Source organism: Euprymna scolopes, chromosome 19 (assembly GCF_053919585.1).
Source record: "Euprymna scolopes isolate OS-2025 chromosome 19, ASM5391958v1, whole genome shotgun sequence".
Taxonomy (NCBI): Eukaryota; Metazoa; Mollusca; class Cephalopoda; order Sepiida; family Sepiolidae; genus Euprymna; species Euprymna scolopes.
This window is the reverse complement of record NC_136500.1, coordinates 11,845,221-11,864,341: the sequence shown is the minus strand read 5'-3', so window position 1 is coordinate 11,864,341 and position 19,121 is coordinate 11,845,221. Positions and strand designations below refer to the sequence as shown.

The 19,121-nt window shown below is 30.6% G+C and overlaps 1 protein-coding gene across 6 annotated transcripts in view; it reads right to left on the bottom strand.

The window, feature by feature from the left end:
- Positions 1-19,121, bottom strand: part of LOC145303414 (intermembrane lipid transfer protein VPS13D-like) — a 393,527-nt gene that overhangs the window by 158,576 nt on the left and 215,830 nt on the right. For all 6 annotated transcript variants that reach the window (XM_080144736.1, XM_080144739.1, XM_080144738.1 and 3 more), the window contains 7 exons: positions 17,850-18,089; positions 12,555-12,774; positions 11,078-11,299; positions 9,380-9,519; positions 7,253-7,351; positions 4,104-4,340; positions 305-434 (listed from right to left, as the gene is read on the bottom strand). In XM_080144736.1, the coding sequence (XP_080000862.1) occupies positions 305-434; positions 4,104-4,340; positions 7,253-7,351; positions 9,380-9,519; positions 11,078-11,299; positions 12,555-12,774; positions 17,850-18,089 (1,288 nt within the window). The remainder of the gene's footprint in view (positions 1-304; positions 435-4,103; positions 4,341-7,252; positions 7,352-9,379; positions 9,520-11,077; positions 11,300-12,554; positions 12,775-17,849; positions 18,090-19,121) is intronic.

Below are 19,121 nucleotides of genomic sequence, written 5' to 3'. Positions count from 1 at the left end.
TTTACAGTGAATGGATGCAAATTTGCCGATTGTCGGGAGTTTGTTGAGGATATTTATGCTGAGGGGGCACAAGTGAAGCAGTTTTGTTGGAACACATTTCGTTGAATTACATGTAAAGCAAGCCCAGGTATGTAACATAGTATTAATTGGACATGAGTTGGAGTTTAGTGAGGAGTATGGGATATATTAGATTAGAGGATGTCTTAGTTTTTTTTTTATCTTGTTTAAGAGGGAGAGACTAGTGGTGTGTGCACCAGCACAAATGTGGCAACAATACTCTATTAGAATAGAAACTGCTACAAACCTGGAAACTTGAAATGAAGGTTTTGTAAGGTCCGTGCGTTAATTGCTTGTTGGGGCAAAGAGTCAAAAACAGCCATAAACATTTTCATGTCGTTGTATGATAAACGAATATTCAGCTGATTCATGGTTACCTGCAATGCACAAAAAAATAACATTTCTTTTTAAATTTAATACTCATTTAAAAAAAAATTTTTTTTTAAATGAGTGTTTATTTAGAATTACACTTAAAAAAAATAATTCTTCATAAGGTTTTAATTTATTTCTTATTTAAAACTAGCAGGAGTACCCGACATTGGCCAGGCAATATAAGAAAACAAAATGAAGTTGCGTTCATTATTTTTACTGTGCAATTATTAATATCAGTTTGAACAACAACAAAAAATCCACCGTTGGCCCACTGCAACAAATTCGGAATAAGGGCATGTGAGGAAGAAAAAAAGTATTAAGCAGTTACTATTTAAAAAATTTTTGTGATTTACATAAGTGATGATGTATTTAATAGTAATCTGATCTTTAAATAAACCGCTGATAAAAAATTTCAAAATAAGAAAAATGATTTTTGTTTTAATTAACTGCCAATAAAAAAAATGCCAAGTAAATAATACAAAGTACAAAACAAAAAATAAGTTAAAATTCTTTAACCATATTTAAATGCAAAAGCTTACTGAAATAAACGTTTTCAAAAATATGTTTAAAATAAAAAAAATCCAAACATCCGCCGAAACTAATAGTTATGAAACAACACTAACGCATTTAGCTACAGTGGTGATGGTCATAATACGACGCTGCAAATTTATGCATTTAAAGTATCTGTGACACGAACGGTTCACGCATGTGCAGATGTTGAAATTGTTCAGAAAGAGACGATTTTACATGATGCTCAGATTCTGTTCTGGTAAAATAAATGAATATTTTGTTCTAAATTTCACATATTATGCATTAGAGTTCCTCAATACTTTAAGACAGTATTGGAATCATTTGAATTGGATTTTGAAAGTTTTAGTGAGACATAAACACACACACACACACAAATAGATGAGATTTATGAAAGAGAAATTTATATCCAAATATTTCAAATGAAAAATTCAAATTAAAAAAATACAAAAAAGTATAAATCTAAAATATTTTTTATATTGCAAATGCTATAAATATATTCTTTGCACACATCTAAAAATACAACAGAAAATATTTACAATAAATTTCATTTTTAGAAAAGTATAATCTACAACTGAATTTACTAAGTAAATATGGCAGCTGAATGTTAAATCCTCTGTGTGAACGACATTCAAAATACAACTGCAAATTCTACCCAGTCATGGCTGACAGAACAAAAGCATTCGCACACTATTAACATGCATACTCAAAGTCTGAAAGTATAGCATGAAAAGATGATTCAGTTTTCGACTAGATTTTATGAGGACAAGATGGCCTATCATGTTTTTGAGATTAAAGTCCAAGATACCACATTCTGTTTTTGACAAAAGCCAGCTTACCAAACAACTCTTTATATTTTAGTGTTCCCTTTGAATAAAGTTGATTTATATTTTAGTGGAGATATTGTTGCTTTGTGTGGAAGATGATAAACTGTTTTCTTATTCAATATTCAATTACAGTCAGATATGTTCAGATGGATAACTCTACTAACTGGATTTCTTCATGCTGTTCCAAACGAATCAACGCAATCACAAAAATCTTATCTGGTGAGAAGTGCGCACGTCATAGAAAACTGATTACTATATCTTGTTATTCTTATCATTTGTAAATTTTTCCTTTTTTATCTTTTTTTACTTATTATGAAGAATAATTAAAAGGGAAGAATACCTTATAGCTAAGTCCATTTTTTTTCTAATGGGAATTGCTCCAGACAATGCATAAAGCCACTTGATGAAAGAAGCTTTAAAAAATAATACTGCAAGGTCAAAAACTAGTGAACAATAGATGTTAGATGGAATAGATTCTGACCTAGAAAACAGCAATTCTTCCCCCTTTGTCAGGAACATCAATCATGGAATGCGAGCATTAAATAAGGAAAGCGAACCCAAGATCCACTTTCTAACCTCCTTAATTTCAATTTCTACTCTTCCTGCTTTATTTTTATATTTGGAAAAATATTAAAGACATTTTATTGGCAGTTTTTTTTTTTTTTGTTTTTTTTAACTCGCATTCACCCTGAACAAACCATATCGTGTAAGGGGCTACTATTTGGGATGATGCCTAGAAAAGATTAACAAGATGTTGGTTTACATTACATTCAAACCTCTTCATATCAGTACAGTCAGGGGAGCAGGAAGGGAATTCCAAAATCTAGAAACTATTAGAGTAGAAAGCTTTCTGGTATTCAGAGACCGCAATAGTGAAGGGGTGAGATTTTGTTGCTAATCATGTTTGTCAGGGATATGTACATCAAGGGGGCACAAGTGCATCCATTAAAATACTTGTAAAACAGGCACAAGTATGCAACACTGCAGCGATGGGACAGGGTTGGAGCTTAGTTGACAAAGTGGGAGTTATTAGATAGAAGACGTTTTTGGACCCTATCCAAGAGGGAGAGACTAGTGGTAGATGCACCTAGTAATAATATTATTATTAGATGATGTGACTAAAGCAGTGAAAGGTACAAATTGTGGTTGATCGTATCGAAGTAATTGATGTGTTGACATGTTGTGGACCACTTCACGGAAGGCATGACTCACAAGTTGTATTGATGAATGTAATCCAAGTTGGAGATACTTTACAAATTGCAACTAACACCAACACGCTATAGAAGCAACAAAAGACATTTTTTTGCTGCACAAAACGTGAAGGTTCTGTTGAACATTGTTCAGTAATCAGGTGATTCAAGAAATGTTAGCGTTAGTTCATGACGTAAATTGACTTCTTGGTGATATGAGGCAACATTCTCTCATCTAGAGGATTAATTTGCATTAAATTAAAAACAATTGGAATTGGTAATTGTATTGGAATCAGGAAAAATATTGAAATAATCCCATCATTAATCATTGTTTTTTTTTTTTATTAATGTGCAGATTGAAGGACATTATCCATACTGGTGAGTTTCTGTACAGCATGCATCGCAGATCTCCTTGCACACTTCCAAGAAATTATCATGAGAGTTAACTGCAGAGAGCTTTCATGCTCTGTGATTTCTCGGCAGCAGTCATTTCCAATACAATTTAGGTTGGTCTCTCCATTGCCTACCGAAGACTTCCAAATCTTAATCTATATTGCAGATGTGCCCCTCCCCCACCTGAAAATAACCTTGTGTCACATCTTTCCCTCATAGGGAGACAAGTAAACATTTTCATATCTGCTTGGAATTTGCGCTCATTACAGTTGCTGAATTTTCCTATGAAACCTTTCAACCGTGTCCATTTTCATATTTTTTTTCAACAAGAGTAATAAATTATGGTCAAGACAAAATAGAAAATAATATTAAATATTAAGGAAATATAAGAAAAAGAGAAATTTTCTTTGTTACAAATCAACTGTATTAATAGGATTTCAAAGTTATTTGCCACCTTATTGAGTCAGTACGATTAACAATCAGTTCTGACCTCATAAGAAAAATAGATATGATTGGTTAGTTTGATCATGTGAGATAGAAGAGATTTGAAGTTAGGGTTGAGCTGCAGTCTGAACTTTAGTGAAAAAAACAATGCAAAGTTCATCAAATTATAATTAGTTTTAGTTTTTAATAGTTGCATTTTTTTTTATCCATTCAATATGCTCCAATCATGAGAGGTGCATTGCAACATGCTCAGTCAAAAACGTTTAGTATTTTCACACAACATGCAACTTACCTCCAGCACGAGTGGATGCTCAACTGCCGAAGCATCAAGTAAACCTGTTACATGCGATGAACCTCGGTCTGGCAAAGGATTGGCATTCATCTCGATTGTGACACTGGTTGGGTCGATGATAGATAATGCTGTCTCTTCTTCTTCCATTAGAAAGCAAGAAAATACTTCAAGGCTTTGCAGACTGCATGATAGAGGCAAATCCTGTGCCTTCGGACGATAACGAAGGACAGCTGTGCACTAAAGCAGAACAAAAAAACAATAAAACATTTCATAAGTTGTTCAGAAAATAACAATAAAATCAAACTGACAAACATTGGAAAAAAAATGTTGAATTAACGATGAGATGATTCCAATATTTTTCCTACTCATATTTTGATACAATTACCGGTACTCTTGCATAATTTGACCCAAATTCTCATGAATTCCCGTCAAGCACGGATCGGGCTAGACCGGCAATCATCGGTGTCAGCCGAGCATTGTTCAAATGTTGAAACGCTAACTTAACTTTTTATTTTATTTATTTAATTTTTTGTCTGTTATGTTTTTAGTAATTTTTAAGGTGATATTAAGGGGGGGGGTAACTTCTTATTTTCTGATTAGTTACTAATTTTATCTAAATGGAAGCAGACGACATTCGAATTAGAAGAAAGCTACTAAACCAATAAAAAAAGCGGACAAACAAATATATTTTCAAACTCGTCAAACAGAAAAATGACAGGCAAGGAAATATATCTATGCATGTTAGAAAAAGAAATGAAAACATCGATGCAGATAATCTCATATTGTCAGAAGAAATTGCTGTCCCCAAAAAATGAGGTGTAACAATTGTAAACACAAATGTTTGCTTAAAAAAGAGCATGTGTAAAGGATGGTTTCTCCTGGAGATGTACAAACGGACAGTGCAGACTATGGATATCTTTGCGTACAGGATCGTTTTTTGCGCGATCCAAGTTGGAGATTCCAACAACAGTAAAAATCATTTATTTATGGGCGTTCGAAATGGCAACCCTAAAAAATGTTTCCTCTACCCTATCTTTGCCGTCGATGGCCATTCAACAGTCGACCGAAGTAAAAGATTCTTAAGGAAATATTCTCAAGTTCTTCTACCGGCAGTTTACAACCAAAAAAAAAAAAAAAAAAAAAAAAAAAAAATTTTTTTTTTTTTTTTTAATTTTTGTGGAACCCCACTCCCACAAAAAAAAAAATTGAACAAAACAAAAAGCAAGAAAATAAAAAAAAGAAACAAAAAAGACGGTTACAAATAAGAAAACAAACAAAAAAAAAACTTGTACTTACACCTAACAATTATATGGTTAAAAAATCTTTTCTTGAAGAAAAAAAAACTTTCTGTTGATAAATATTTTGAAAAAAAAAAAAAAAAAAAAAAAAAATTAAATACTAAAATAAAATAAACATTTTCATTTTTCAAGGTAGGTTTTTTGTTATTTTTTATTATTTGTATTTTTATTGTATTTTTCTTTTTTTCTGATTTGTTTTCTTTTCTTTTTCATTAGTTTGCGTCTGTTACAACACTCAGCTGACACCGACGATTACCGGTCTCGCCCGATCCATGCTTGACGGGAATTCACGAGAATTTGGGTCAAATTATGCAAGAGTACCCAATTACAAATTCAGATTTTTTTAAAAATTTTTTTAAAATATTTTTTTCCCTTAAGCAAAAACAAAATTCCTTAAAACCATATTTGGTTAAACAAATATTTGGTGACATAGAAAAAGGTGATTACTTTAGATTAAATTGATATGCAAAACTTATCCCCAATTCTTAAATAATCATCTTTTCTTCCCTTGGGTTTTTTAAGGTATTAGCATCTAATTGCCTAAAAAAGTAGAATCCCTTTTTTTAGTGGAGGTGGGGGTAATTTAACTGAGGATCCTCATCTATTTTTACATGTAGATATAATTTTATTTTTTATTTGTCAAACCTCTAAATATTTTTACTTCATGTATTGTAGTCAAGATCTTGATAAATTCAGAGATTTTTGTCTATAATTTTCACTTGTGCTATTTTTTCCTAATCGCCCATTTGTGCCATTTATTATGATCTGGAGTTTTATTCATAGATTAAAATCAACAAATATATTGGTACAAGCAATGGAAAAGTTTAAAAAATAAAATAAAAAAAGAGGTGCAAGTCTTTAAATAAAAAAAAAAATCTTTCTGAAGTATGTGTTCATGATAGAAAAAAAAATATTGTACACCAAAAATTAAATTGATCAACTAGTTTTATTTTTATAAAGAAAATGATTTATAAGCGAATTTGATTTTTCCAATACCAGCATCCCTCTCGCCTGCCTCATGTTAAGAATGACTTTCTAAAATCCTGCAAAAGTTTGAATTACTTGAAATTATCTTTTTTTTTTGTCCTGCAAAATGGTATCCATCATTGATTAGTGATAAAATTTGATTTTCGTTTTTTTTTTTTTCTTTTTAAATAAAACTATATGATCAAAAAAATCCCACATCATGTTATCTGGTTTCATAACAGATTTGCACATTTTTCATTATACTCATTCTTCTTCTGTAATAAAACTGATCTCAATATTTGCAAATGCACCCGAGCACATCTCACAATGGCTATCAAACATTAAAAAAACAGTTTCGTCAACAAGATCAGAAGAAATTTACAATCTTTAGCAATGCTATGAGATCTCAACAATGAAAAAGAAAATGTCTATCACCATGAAGAAGGTTCATTTGGATTTAAAAAAAAATTCATTTATTTGAAAAACAAAAATCCTGCATTGTATTATAATTTGTTAATGGATTTTAAAATTTCACATTATACCGATACTTCTATTGTAGTAAAATTGTACTCAGTAATGATAACATTTTTTGGGGGAGAGAAAAATTACATTCTCAACTTCTTTACTCAGTGTTTGAGAGGTTCAGGAGAACTTTAAGGGATTATTTGTATATCTATGTATCTCATATACAGATCAAGTGTTAGCCCTGGGAAGGGGCCCTCCTTGATTTCTAAAAGCTTCCACTAGAATAAAATGAAACACAAAAATAAAAAATATTTTAATATTTGAAATAATTTTTTTCATCACAAAATATTTTGCCAACAGCTTATAATGATGAAGAGTGAAAAATGTTTTCTACCAAATTGAATGCACTGGTTGACCTACCTTCAGTATAGCAGCCTCTGTATCCCAGGTTGACATATCGGCAACAACCACAAACTGTGTGTTTCTCACATTTACCTTTAATTCAAATGGGACTTCCACCTATGACAAAAAAAAACAAAAAAAAAAACACAAAACACTTTCAGTCAATTCAGAAAACTTGTAAATATTAAAAAACATCAGCATTTTTTTTAAATACAGAAAAAGTCATCTTATAACTAAAAAGAAAAATATGGAGTTAATAATAAAAACTGCATTAAAATTTATAAAATTTTGATTTTAATTTTTTTCTTACTATTTGTTGGTTGGTTGTTTTACGGCATATCAACCCTTTTCGGATTATTTAATGCAGAATCCAGTGACTTTGAAAAAAAAAAAAATTTATGTTCTAGATTTTTTATATCTTCAAGTACCTATTCATGGTATTTTGTTTAGCTGTCATGTTTTTTTGGCGTTTTTTTTTTTCAAATTTCGTTGAATTTAACCATTAAAATTTTTTTTTTTTTTTTTTTAAATTGAGCTTCAAGGTATTATCTTCAAATATTTATTCATAGGGTTTCGTTGAGTTGTTTTGTAGAGAGAAGTTGTTATTTTTGTTTTATTTTGTTTGCTTGATGAGATGTTTAATCAGAATATTAAACCTTGTTAATTTATTTTATACCCCCCCCAAAAAAAAAATTAAAAAAATTTTTTTTTTAATATATTTTTGACAATAGTCTTGTTACTCTCAATATGTTTCATCTTTTAAATATGTTTCATCTTTTAAATGTGTTTTAACTATTTTTCTAGCTTTTATGTTTTATCTCTATTATTTCCTTTTCATTTGCATATACATAGTGGCCCCATTGAGGGACTTTTACTTTCTGCGGGGGGGGGGGGTCAGTGTATTCTACAGCTATAATCAAACTGTAGTATTTGTCCTGTCCTCAGTCCAGTGACAAGCAATAGAGGCAAGGTCAGATATTGTTTTACTTTCCCACAAAAGATAAAGTGGTGAAATTTATGTATATTGCAAAATTTAAGTTTGTTTTGTTAATTCGCAATGAAATTTTCATGGGTCCTGATTGGTGTAAAATATACCAAAATCATGTGTAATAAAAAGCAAAGATGAACACTACTTCATTTAAAATTAAAAGAATGAAACTGAAAAACAATCACAATTTATTGAACCGATTTTTTTGGTTTGGTTACATTTAAAAGTGAACAGTGAAAATGGTTGACTTGATTGAAGATAAAATTTAAAAGACATTCATAAATGAGGAACAGAATTTTTTGTCAGAATTTTTAACCGATTTTGAGATTTATTGTTTAATCATGAGAATAGTAAGCTAAACAAATTCAAAATATTTTCTTAAACATTTTTTTATGAAATACAAAACTTTTATTTCGAAAACAAAAATAAGGATATAAAATATGCACGAAAAAACATCTCAAGCTTTCGAAGTACACTATACAAATGATTTTTTTATTTTTTTTTATTTTACCGGTATTTTTAATGAATGGATAGCCAGAAGATAATAGAGAATCCAGAATCAGTCCCAGAAATACCCAAAGCAGTTTACAATTTGAAAGCTGCCCAAAAAGTCAACATTAAGCATGGTTCAGGTTGGGTTAGGATAAAAAAAAAAAAATGTTAGCCCCCCCCCCCCCCCCAAAAAAAAGTTGAAAAAACATTGTCTAAAACAAAAATAAAAACAGAAAAAAAATTAGCTTTCAAATTGTAAACCGCCTTGACCATTTCCAAGACTGATACATGGTTCTCCATCAATACTTAAGACGATTTAAGTACTGAAATCCTTGGGATACCGATTTATTACAAGTACTGTTTTTTTTTAAGACTTAGACGATGTCATAATGTATATGGTGCTGCATCTGATGATAGCTATAGAAATAAATATGCTGGAACATCAAAACTATCTCCTGGGCCTCAATTTTGCAAATAACTCTTATTTAAAAAAACATTCCTATTTTTTTAATTGAATAATAATTTTTTGTTTGAATTGAATAATTTATTATAATATTTAAAGGCAAGTAACTACACGTGTGAAATACATAGAATCAAGGTTGATCCCTTTTGAAATGAAAGCAGTTTTAATATGGGGAAAAAAAAGAAACGGTATAAAAACTCACTTGCTCAATGGGTGGGCGTCGTTTTGTCACAATTCCCTGGGAGATGTTCAAGGGACTGTGTGGTCGTCGTAAGGGCATTTTGCTCGGTTCTTGAAGTTTTCTGTCGTCTTCTTCGTTGATTGGAACTTGGGATTTAGAATCTAAACAAAACATGTAGCCATATAAAAAAAAACACTTTCTTAAATGCAACAAATTTGTGATAATATGCGATAATATTTCATTGTATATGAGGTAGATCCGTTTCATTCAGTCTGAAGATGATTGAAATTCATCTTGAAAAATTTTTTTTTAAATATACAAGAAAATATGGTAGAATTGGTTTTTCTTATGACAGATTCTTATAGAATATTTACTGCCAAAAAAGAATACTTATTATGGTTGTAAAATATAGATATACTTGAAAATTTTTCCATCCTATGTCTATTCGAATGATAGAATATATGTTATCTATCAATTCATTATCAAAATTATTCAATATACAGAATAATGATATTAACACACCAGTTCTTGCTATTACTAGATGGCTGGTCACTTGAGAAGGCTATGCACTGTACGTACTGTGCCAAGATGTAAAGATTTCTAAGTTGCGTGTTTAATTCACTGGGAGAGATGTACCCCTAATTTTCATTAAGACATGCATCTATGAGAACGTAAAACTCTAATGTAAAATCTGAGGTCTGCTGTCTGCTGTCTTGTGGCAGCCATTGCACTGACAAATATTAGCAGCTGTATCAATTATGCATGACTGAACATTAAACACGATTTTATGTACGTCTAATTAAATCCTAAAAGACTGAGACAATTATTTGGCACACTGTATTGGAAAAAAAATGATTTTCAGTCGTTAAGTTTAATTAGTCAAAGCAACTTTGACAATTTCAAAATTATTTAAAAACAAAAACAAGCAAAAGTTGATAATAATGATACTTTTTACAAAGATGTTATTGCATTACATTGTTATCGTGTTACAAAATTCAAATTTTAAAGAAAAAGGTTACTTCTTGTAAAATTTAAGTTGCCACAAAAAGTTGAAAGTCGTGACTGTTTTTTTATTTCAATAATAAAGAAATAAACTTGTTTATTATTTTTTTTTTTCACAAAGATTAAAAAATAAAAAAACGTGCCACACCGAGTTGAAAAAGTTTCAGTTTTTAAGAATTAGCCCAAAATAATTGCGACTATTGAGTAAAACCGTTTTATTGTTTATTTTAATAACATTTTTTGGCGTTAGCGGACTCAGATCTCTTGTGTAAGAGGGAATATTTAATAAAAATCTGAAGTTTTCTTTAGTAAATATCTTTTTAAGTATGGACTTAAAATGATATTTGCCAAAAATAACCTCTCAAAACTTCTGAGTAAATTTGTTTTATTGTTTATTAGAAGATTGTTTTACATAGTCAATCGCCTGCATCGAAGTTGCTTTAATCAGCAGCAGTAGCAATTAGTTGTACATATTTAATACAACAAAGATTTTTTTCTTTATTTTTTTATATTTTTGTTTTATCAGGTGAGTGTGGAGTGTATGAACTACATCAAACATGATTTTTAATTAAAAAAAACAAAAAAAACTCCACTATAAACTAATAAATTACTACTTTTAATTTCTATGTTTTTTTCCCCCTCTACTCAAGGCGTAACTGTTAGTTGGAACATATCGTTAGATGTTTTGCTTTCAAGAAGCATAGAAAAGCAGCTTACCTGAGAATGGGTCATCGATGGGTGTCGTGAGAAAGTTGTTGACTGCAAGTAACCAATCAAAGATGCACATGAGGCGCATGTTGTTGAGCAGGACCGTGAAAAGTGTCACTTGATTGGTGAATTGAAAGTAAAGCTCCATTTGAAGCTTACTCGTACCGTCTGCCTCTTTTGACGGCTGAAGGATATTAGAAAACACACTGGGGGCTTTGCCTGTAGACATGTCTATAAAAAAATATATTTTAATTAAAAAATATTTTTAAAAAATGTGTCAAAAGAAATGTACAATATATGCGATTCATGTTCATTATCAGTTTTAAAAGCATCTTTTTATGGATTTACTTGTTTTTATAACTTAAATGAATTTGGTTCATGTAATTTGCTCTTTTAATCTGATCAAGACCACAATGCACCTGCCATTCTGCTCACCTTGGAGAAAGTGTAGTTGTTTCAAAAACACATCAAAATGTGTGCAAAAGGAGGTAATAATACACATTATGCAATTTTTTTAGATGTAGGTTTTGCAAAGAAATAAAATCAAAGATATTGGTCTTGGTAGAATTAAAGTGCATGTAAGATTATATATACATATATAATTTGCTATTATATTTGTCTATATACCTACAAAGTTGAGCTTTTTGTCATACTGACATTGATATTAAAAGCCTTCTTTTTCTGTTTAAAAATTATCAAAACAGAACATCTTAATAAACTCAGTTATGGATATGCAAACAACTTCATGAAAGTCAACAAATTTGCATATTCCTTTGTAAAACGAACTTTCATTTTTTTTGGTTTCTTATTAGATGATCGGTTTCATTTAATTATTACACTCAATTCTATTTATGCATAGTTTCTACATTGTGCATAATTGTGTAGCATTTAGGATATATATATATACTAGCATTTCAGCCCGGCGTTGCCTGGGTGTAGGTTGAGCAAAAAAAACAAAAAAAAGGTGGTCAATTTTTTTACTTTGACTCCTATCATGACCCCCTTAACATTTATTGTTTTGGACTCAAATCAAGTTATTAAGTTAGATCCATGTCCAAGGAACCTATACCTAAAATTTCAAGTGTTTAGACCCAAAATTGTCGGAGGAGTTTGGTAGAGTTCTCAAAGGTCAAATCGTTGAACTTTGACCCCTTAACAGTCAAATTTCTTGTCTTTTTTTAAACTTTTGACATCATTACTATATACTGGGTACAATATAATAATAGAGAATTGGTTCTATAATAATAAATACAAAATCTGCATGAATAAAAGATCATATTTACACATATTTTACAATCGGGCAATGTTGGGCAGCCAGTTATAATAATAATTATATATAATCATCACGTGATACATTCTATGAGGTTCTTTTAAAAATCTGACATGAGATTAAAACTATAGATGCCATATAAAAGTAACATTAATAAAATATAAAATTACATCACGGTTTAAAGAGATTTCAGGGTGAAAAGAAAAGAAGACCTACTTTTGTATCTTGTGTCGACAGCACGGATTTCGTCTGAGACTAAGTCCACATCTTTTGTGCCATTTGACCGAATTTTAACCAAGAGGTTTGAATGAATGAAATCAAAACGAGCCAACGGATTATCCGATTCATTTTTCCGGTCAAACAATAATTCAACAGTGATGTTTCGAAGGTCAATCTCCATCAGCATGTTCGTCCATAATGTATCACTTGGAAGTGGCTATATAAATAAAAGAACACATTTCATTAACAAATATTATGAAATAAATACATCTCCGTAACCTGGACAATATTGGGAGATAGGTATAGAGCAGAACACTTCATTGGCTTGGTCAAACTGAAAGAATGGAGAGTTCTTGGGTTAGCATGTGTAGAACAGTTAAGGTAACAAGAGCAGTTGGAGGGGGAAGATAAATGAAACATGTGAGGAAGACAAATTTGAGTGAAAATAAAGACCTGGCCAGAGATTGGAAGTCAATTTCTAAAAGCTGCTTAACACATGCCAGCATGTAAAACTGACATTAAACTTAATACGATACACACATGATGATATTAAAAAAAACATCTTTCCCTTTAAGCCATTTTTACTCAAAGCATCCATTGATATAAAAATTACATTCCTTTTTTTTTTTTACAGTTTTAGTAAATAACAATTTTTACAGCTTTAGTAAATAACAATTTTTACAGCTTCAGTAAATAACAATCTCACTTATTATCATCTAGATAATAAAACACCGTCTTAATACATTAAAACATTTCATATTTGTATGTATGTTATTTTCTTCCACCAAATATTTAGATACCAAGAGGTGGCAGAGCAACTACCTAGTCACAAGAGATTTTCCACTTTAAAAGATCTTGAATGAACAATACCAGCATTCTTCTGCCTGCATTGGTTGAATGAAAAAGACAACAACAAGAAGGTTCTTCAAGCACCAAAAGAAAGCACTCCCAGCAAAAAGAGTTGATAACACTCAATTGGGCCCGAACGAAGGTTGCCAAAACACACAACAACCTTCACAAGTGGTGCTATGTACAGACTTTCACACACATCCTCACAAACTGTCTGCTAAGAAAGCCATGTTTCAATGTGGGCCTGAGGGATGCCTCTGACGGATACTGCCCAATGATTGATCTCGAGATGGACTGAAATGAGATGATGATTTTTTTTTTCTTACAAAGGAGGCCGGATTTATTTTAGCAGAATTGTCAGATTGCAAAAAACGAAATGCAAAAAAGTCATTGAAAATGTGATGTTTTTCTGACTTTACCTATTTAAAAATAAATTGTTCCAAAATCATATTTTGTTGCCTCACTCAAACTTTAAAAACCTACTATTTGCAATCTTCTAATGTCATTCTAATGCACAGCTAAGCGTTATGGTCATAGAATAAAAAAGACAGAATATTTGTTTCATTTATTCTCATTTTAGCTAACAATGGCAATTGTTCTTACAGAAAAAGATACAATATTTTTCTCTATATTATTAATCCTGTAATATGTCTTATTTCGAGAGCTATATTAAGATTAATAGTAAATGATATTGATAAATAGGAGCTGGTATAGGTGGTGGTAATGGTGAAATGATTAATGACGTGGACTGAATTTCTAATCTAGTCAATTCCATAGCACTATTTTCATTTATGGATTTTGGCAACCTTCATCAAATCCCTTTAGCAAGTACGCCATTCTAAAAGATGAATTGTGAAAACTAATGTTTCTAATTTATTTGCTTGAAGACTATTATCCTCATTTTTATTTTATTTATTTTTTTTTTTTTACAAAGGTGGTCACCACTTATCAAGGCCCGGAAGCCACTCAGGGAAAAGGGTTATTGCAGTACAGTACGTTAGTGTGGAAATTTAATAAAGTGTCTATTTAAGAGGGCGGTTCATCAGGAATTTGTTTACGTTGGACTTGAAGACATCCAGGTTGTAGTCAGGTGGGAAGCAGGCAGACGGAACAGAGTTCCACAGGCGTGCAGTTCTAAGAAAGAAGATTCAATGTCTTTATCCATTGTACTAAAGGCTCCGAAGGGCGATCAAGTTGAATTTTTTGGTCTTATAAATCCAAGTATTCTGTTATCTGATCATTCATTGTCGGGTCCGTACCAAATGGTATATCAATTAATTATTGGAATTATTTTGAGATGAGTAATTTGTATATTTATTCATTTATTTATTTGCAGAATATTATCCTCATCTTTTATAGTTGTTTCACGTTTTGGCCAACTATTCCTCTGGCCTTCGTCAGGTTGTTAGCAGCGGCAGGATAGGAATGCTGACTTTTCAACTGTATCTTCAGTAGCGAACAACTATGGAAGGCAGTAATTACTGAAGATAAAGTTACAAAATTTAGCATTCCTATCCCGTCACGGTTAACAACCTGACAAAGGCCAGAGAGGAATTGTTGACCCTAATGTCGTCAAACAACAACGATAAAAGATGAGGATAATGGTCCACAAATAAATAAAAATACACAAATTACTCATCTCCAAAGAATTCCAATAATCAAATAATACTGCAATGTTTTCTTAAAGTGTGATATGTTTATTGTTACAGAGACATCATTTTGTGATTAAATGATTTATTAAACATATATACATAAGAGACGTGTGTTGTATGAACCAATATTCAAAATGTACAAAACAGTTTACATCATTCCTATGCCAAGTGGTCACATTTATTGCACACATGAAAATACTTATATGATATTACTATAGAAACTAATGTTAAGAATAAAATCAATATGAAAATAAACATTATGCTGATCAATACAAATTTATTTTACATGCAAGTAGATTAACAAAACAACCATGGAATTTCCATGGATCTCACTAGTTGTTAACATTAAAATTGTATCGGTAGAAATCCCATAACTAACAAGAGTGTTAAGTTTTTGACGCCTAATACGCATAATTTAAACAATTTAGAAATTATGTTTTGGACATTTTTAGAAGAGTAATAATAATTTGTATTATTTAGACAATTCGAACTATTACTTTCATCTGGGTTATTATACTAGCAAGACTTTGGCCAATGTAACCTTTGACTTTGTTTGAGTACACCTTTTTTGAATGTGAGAATTTTCTGGTATTGTGGTAAAAACGGCGAAAAGCAAGATGTCACAAAGAAGCAATGCATATGTTGGCCTATAATTTGCCTCTTAAATAAAATTTAGACAAAATTAAATGCAATATAAGAATAGATTAGAACACTGTTAAAAAAAAATTGAAATATGAAGAACATGAAAATTACAGTAAAAAGTAATAATACTATTAGCTAGATAAGCTTTTTGATTTAAAATATCAAAATTAATTGCCTACATGGACTGAGGATTTAATGGTTAAAGGTATTGATTAACTAAGTGACAGCTGTCTGAAGATTAAAAGTTCAATCCTTATGACAGATGATAATAATATAAATTAACACTTTAACCTAGTCATGGCTGACAGAATGAGAACAATCTTCTCTCCTGAATCAAATAAAATAAAGTGTTAAGTTTGAAATCTCATACAGGTTCCAAGGTTCCAGTGTTCAACTGAAAAGTTTATAAGCTCAAAATTATTAATCTGAAAAAGATCAGAGGTGACAGCATCTGAAACATTGTGAAGATGCAAATAAATGCGATTGTGCATTTATATCTAATGTTTTATTTTTTTAGTGAGAAAAAAAAAAATCTGATAAATAAGCAATAAATAACTTTATACAATTTATGCATAAATTGTATAAATATTAACTGAATGATTGTAATTAATGTCGAATCAGTACAAATGCTTTGCTTTCTGTGAATCTTTAGCAGCTTTTTTTTTTTTTTTACCTATCAACCTCTATGGATTATTTAAGGTCAGTTATGTCTTTATTTGGGATTCTTTATTTTTTTTTATAGATTTCTTCTATTTTTAGCTCTTTCAGGAAGTTAAAGATATTCTCTATATTAGTGTATTCAAATAGTTTTTCAAATGCATGTTGAAAAACTTTCTGAGGTTCTTTAGTGTTTCACATTCCATAAGGATGTGTTTGACTGTGATAGGTGTTTGGCAAGTGCTAGGTTTTGGTTGTAATTGTTCAGTATATAAAAGAGTGTGTGAGGCTATGCGGAGTCAGAATAAGTTGTTCTTTTCTGGATTTTGTGAAAGCAGGAACATATTTATCTATCTTGGGTTTTATTTAAAATAATTTATTTTGGGTATTTTTGTGCCAATTTTGTTGCCATTTATTTTGAAGAAGTTTATTTATTTTTGGTTTCAGATCCTGGAGATTTTCGGAGCTAATTTAGCAGATTTAGCTGCTTTGTCAGCTCTTCCATTGCCTTTTTCTCCTTTGTGGATTGGGGTCAAGCATAAAAGAATTTCTTTGTTGGACATATTGTTTAGTTTGCATAGAAGTTTTACAATGAGAAAGTTCTCAATTTTATTTTATTTTTTATTTTGAAGTGATGTTAATACAGAAAGTGAATCTAATAGTTTTATAAATAGACATATAAACATTACGTTTACAAAATTAGTTCCTGTTTTATAGAATTCTTTGTTTATTTTTATTAACCTTTGATGAATCTTTGGTAATTTCTGTTTGAGATAACAAATGCTAGTTTTATTACGTACGCATTTGCTTTAAAAGTTTTTATGTTAGATGTCTTTCCATCTGTCTATATGAGGTGGTATTCTGTACATTGTCCATTCCTACATTTTTCAATGCATGATGCCCACATGACTTTCTGCACAGATAATATCCTAAAGCATTCAACTAGGACGGCATCTTTTTGTATTAAGCATGTTCCATGATTTTCTACTTATATAATGTATACATTTCATATAAATAATATTCTATGACTTTCTATCTGGATAAACATCGTTGTGGCATCATCCCTATTTTGATGCACAATGGACTCTTCGATAAGTACAGAATACTTTGACTGTAATTCACTCGAGCAATCAAATGGAAGAAGCTACACTGGCAACATTACTGTAATCCTATTCTCCTTTTCAACGTTCATTTTTCTTATGCCATTTTGAAAACAATATATATATCAGTAAAATATTGAACAATCTGGTAAAAATAAAATTAGTAGCAAAAGAAAATATCAAAAAAGTTCTCAATACATATATATATGCCGAGCCAATATAAATTCAAATAAATAGGAACAAGTTGACAAAGATCTCACAAAATATGCATCAATTTCTGCTCACTTATTTGCATCCCATTATACTCCAGCTTCCTCATCTCATTGCTTTTTCATACCTTCCGATTAAATATAATTAATATTTCAAACAGGGAAAAATGTGCTCAATCTTACCTCGTTCTTGGGGTCCTTCAAATAAGTCATCACAGGTCTCTGAAATTCGGGAAGCTTCTCACCCAGATTATGAGAAAGAATTCCTCGAAGCAGTTTGTATTGTTTAAGGGTGATGAAAGCATGGACTGAGGACAGTTTACCCGTCATGTGAATGTTGGGTACCGAGTGACTAATTTTTTGGTCCAAATTACGTTCAACTTGAAGCAGCAGTTCACACTTATCTTTTAAGATCTTGCCAGGCTAAAAGTTTTAACAAAAATAGAAATAGAATAAAAACACTACATTTTAAACTTGGAATGAATTTTTTTTTTTAATTATTCGATAAATATTATGATACTAAAATCTACAATGCTACGAAAAATCAAAAAAAACATTTTGTATGGATTAATATTTAACTGTTTATGTTTTTCTTCCATTATTTTTTAATCAAAAATACAACTGTGCAAATACTACAAATAAAAAAAATCTTATTTATAAAACAATACCTTAATTACAAAATTTAATTCGTCAGGATGTACTTTGGTTTCTTAATGAACATGTCAGTCAGTTTAATATTTTTTAATAGTAAGAAAGAAATAATTACGTTGTGGCTTTAAAATTTAAAAGCATATAAACTATTGAATAGAAAGACATTTCAGATTTTAAAATTCTTAGCCAATCTTCATTCAATTAAAAAAATAGCAAATTTTAAAAGTATTTACAACAAATAATTCTATAAATGACTAAGTTCAGCATTGCCCCCCCCCCCCACCCCCACCATTTAGCCCCAAAAAGTTCCCAGGGGACGTCAAATCCCAGTGAAAATGAACAAACAGTGCAGTTTTAGGCCTTAACATATGTAAATTGGAGTTCTGCGCCATGCAAAAAAAGAAATGACTCCCGCATGATTATTTCCCTTCTTCTAATCTGAAAATGACATACAATCTTATGATTTGGAGTTTATTGATTATGAATGTTAAATTTTATTTTTCATTAAAATTTTACTCAATAATTTTCCGCAATTTATCGGTGTACACTAATATTTTCAACTGATAAATATATCCGTAAGTTTTTCTGTTATTTTATTTTGAACTGCTATTTTTTGAATTTTTGAAACGAGGATTGATTATTCATCATACTATCATGGCATAGTGGATAGGGTACTTGATAAAATTCACTTGTAACAGTTACTTCTGAATGTTGAAGGTTCAATTCTCAGTGGGAGCAACACTCAAAATGCAAATTACTTAGAACTTTTAACTAGTCATCGTTAATGATAAGAGAGCATGCGAT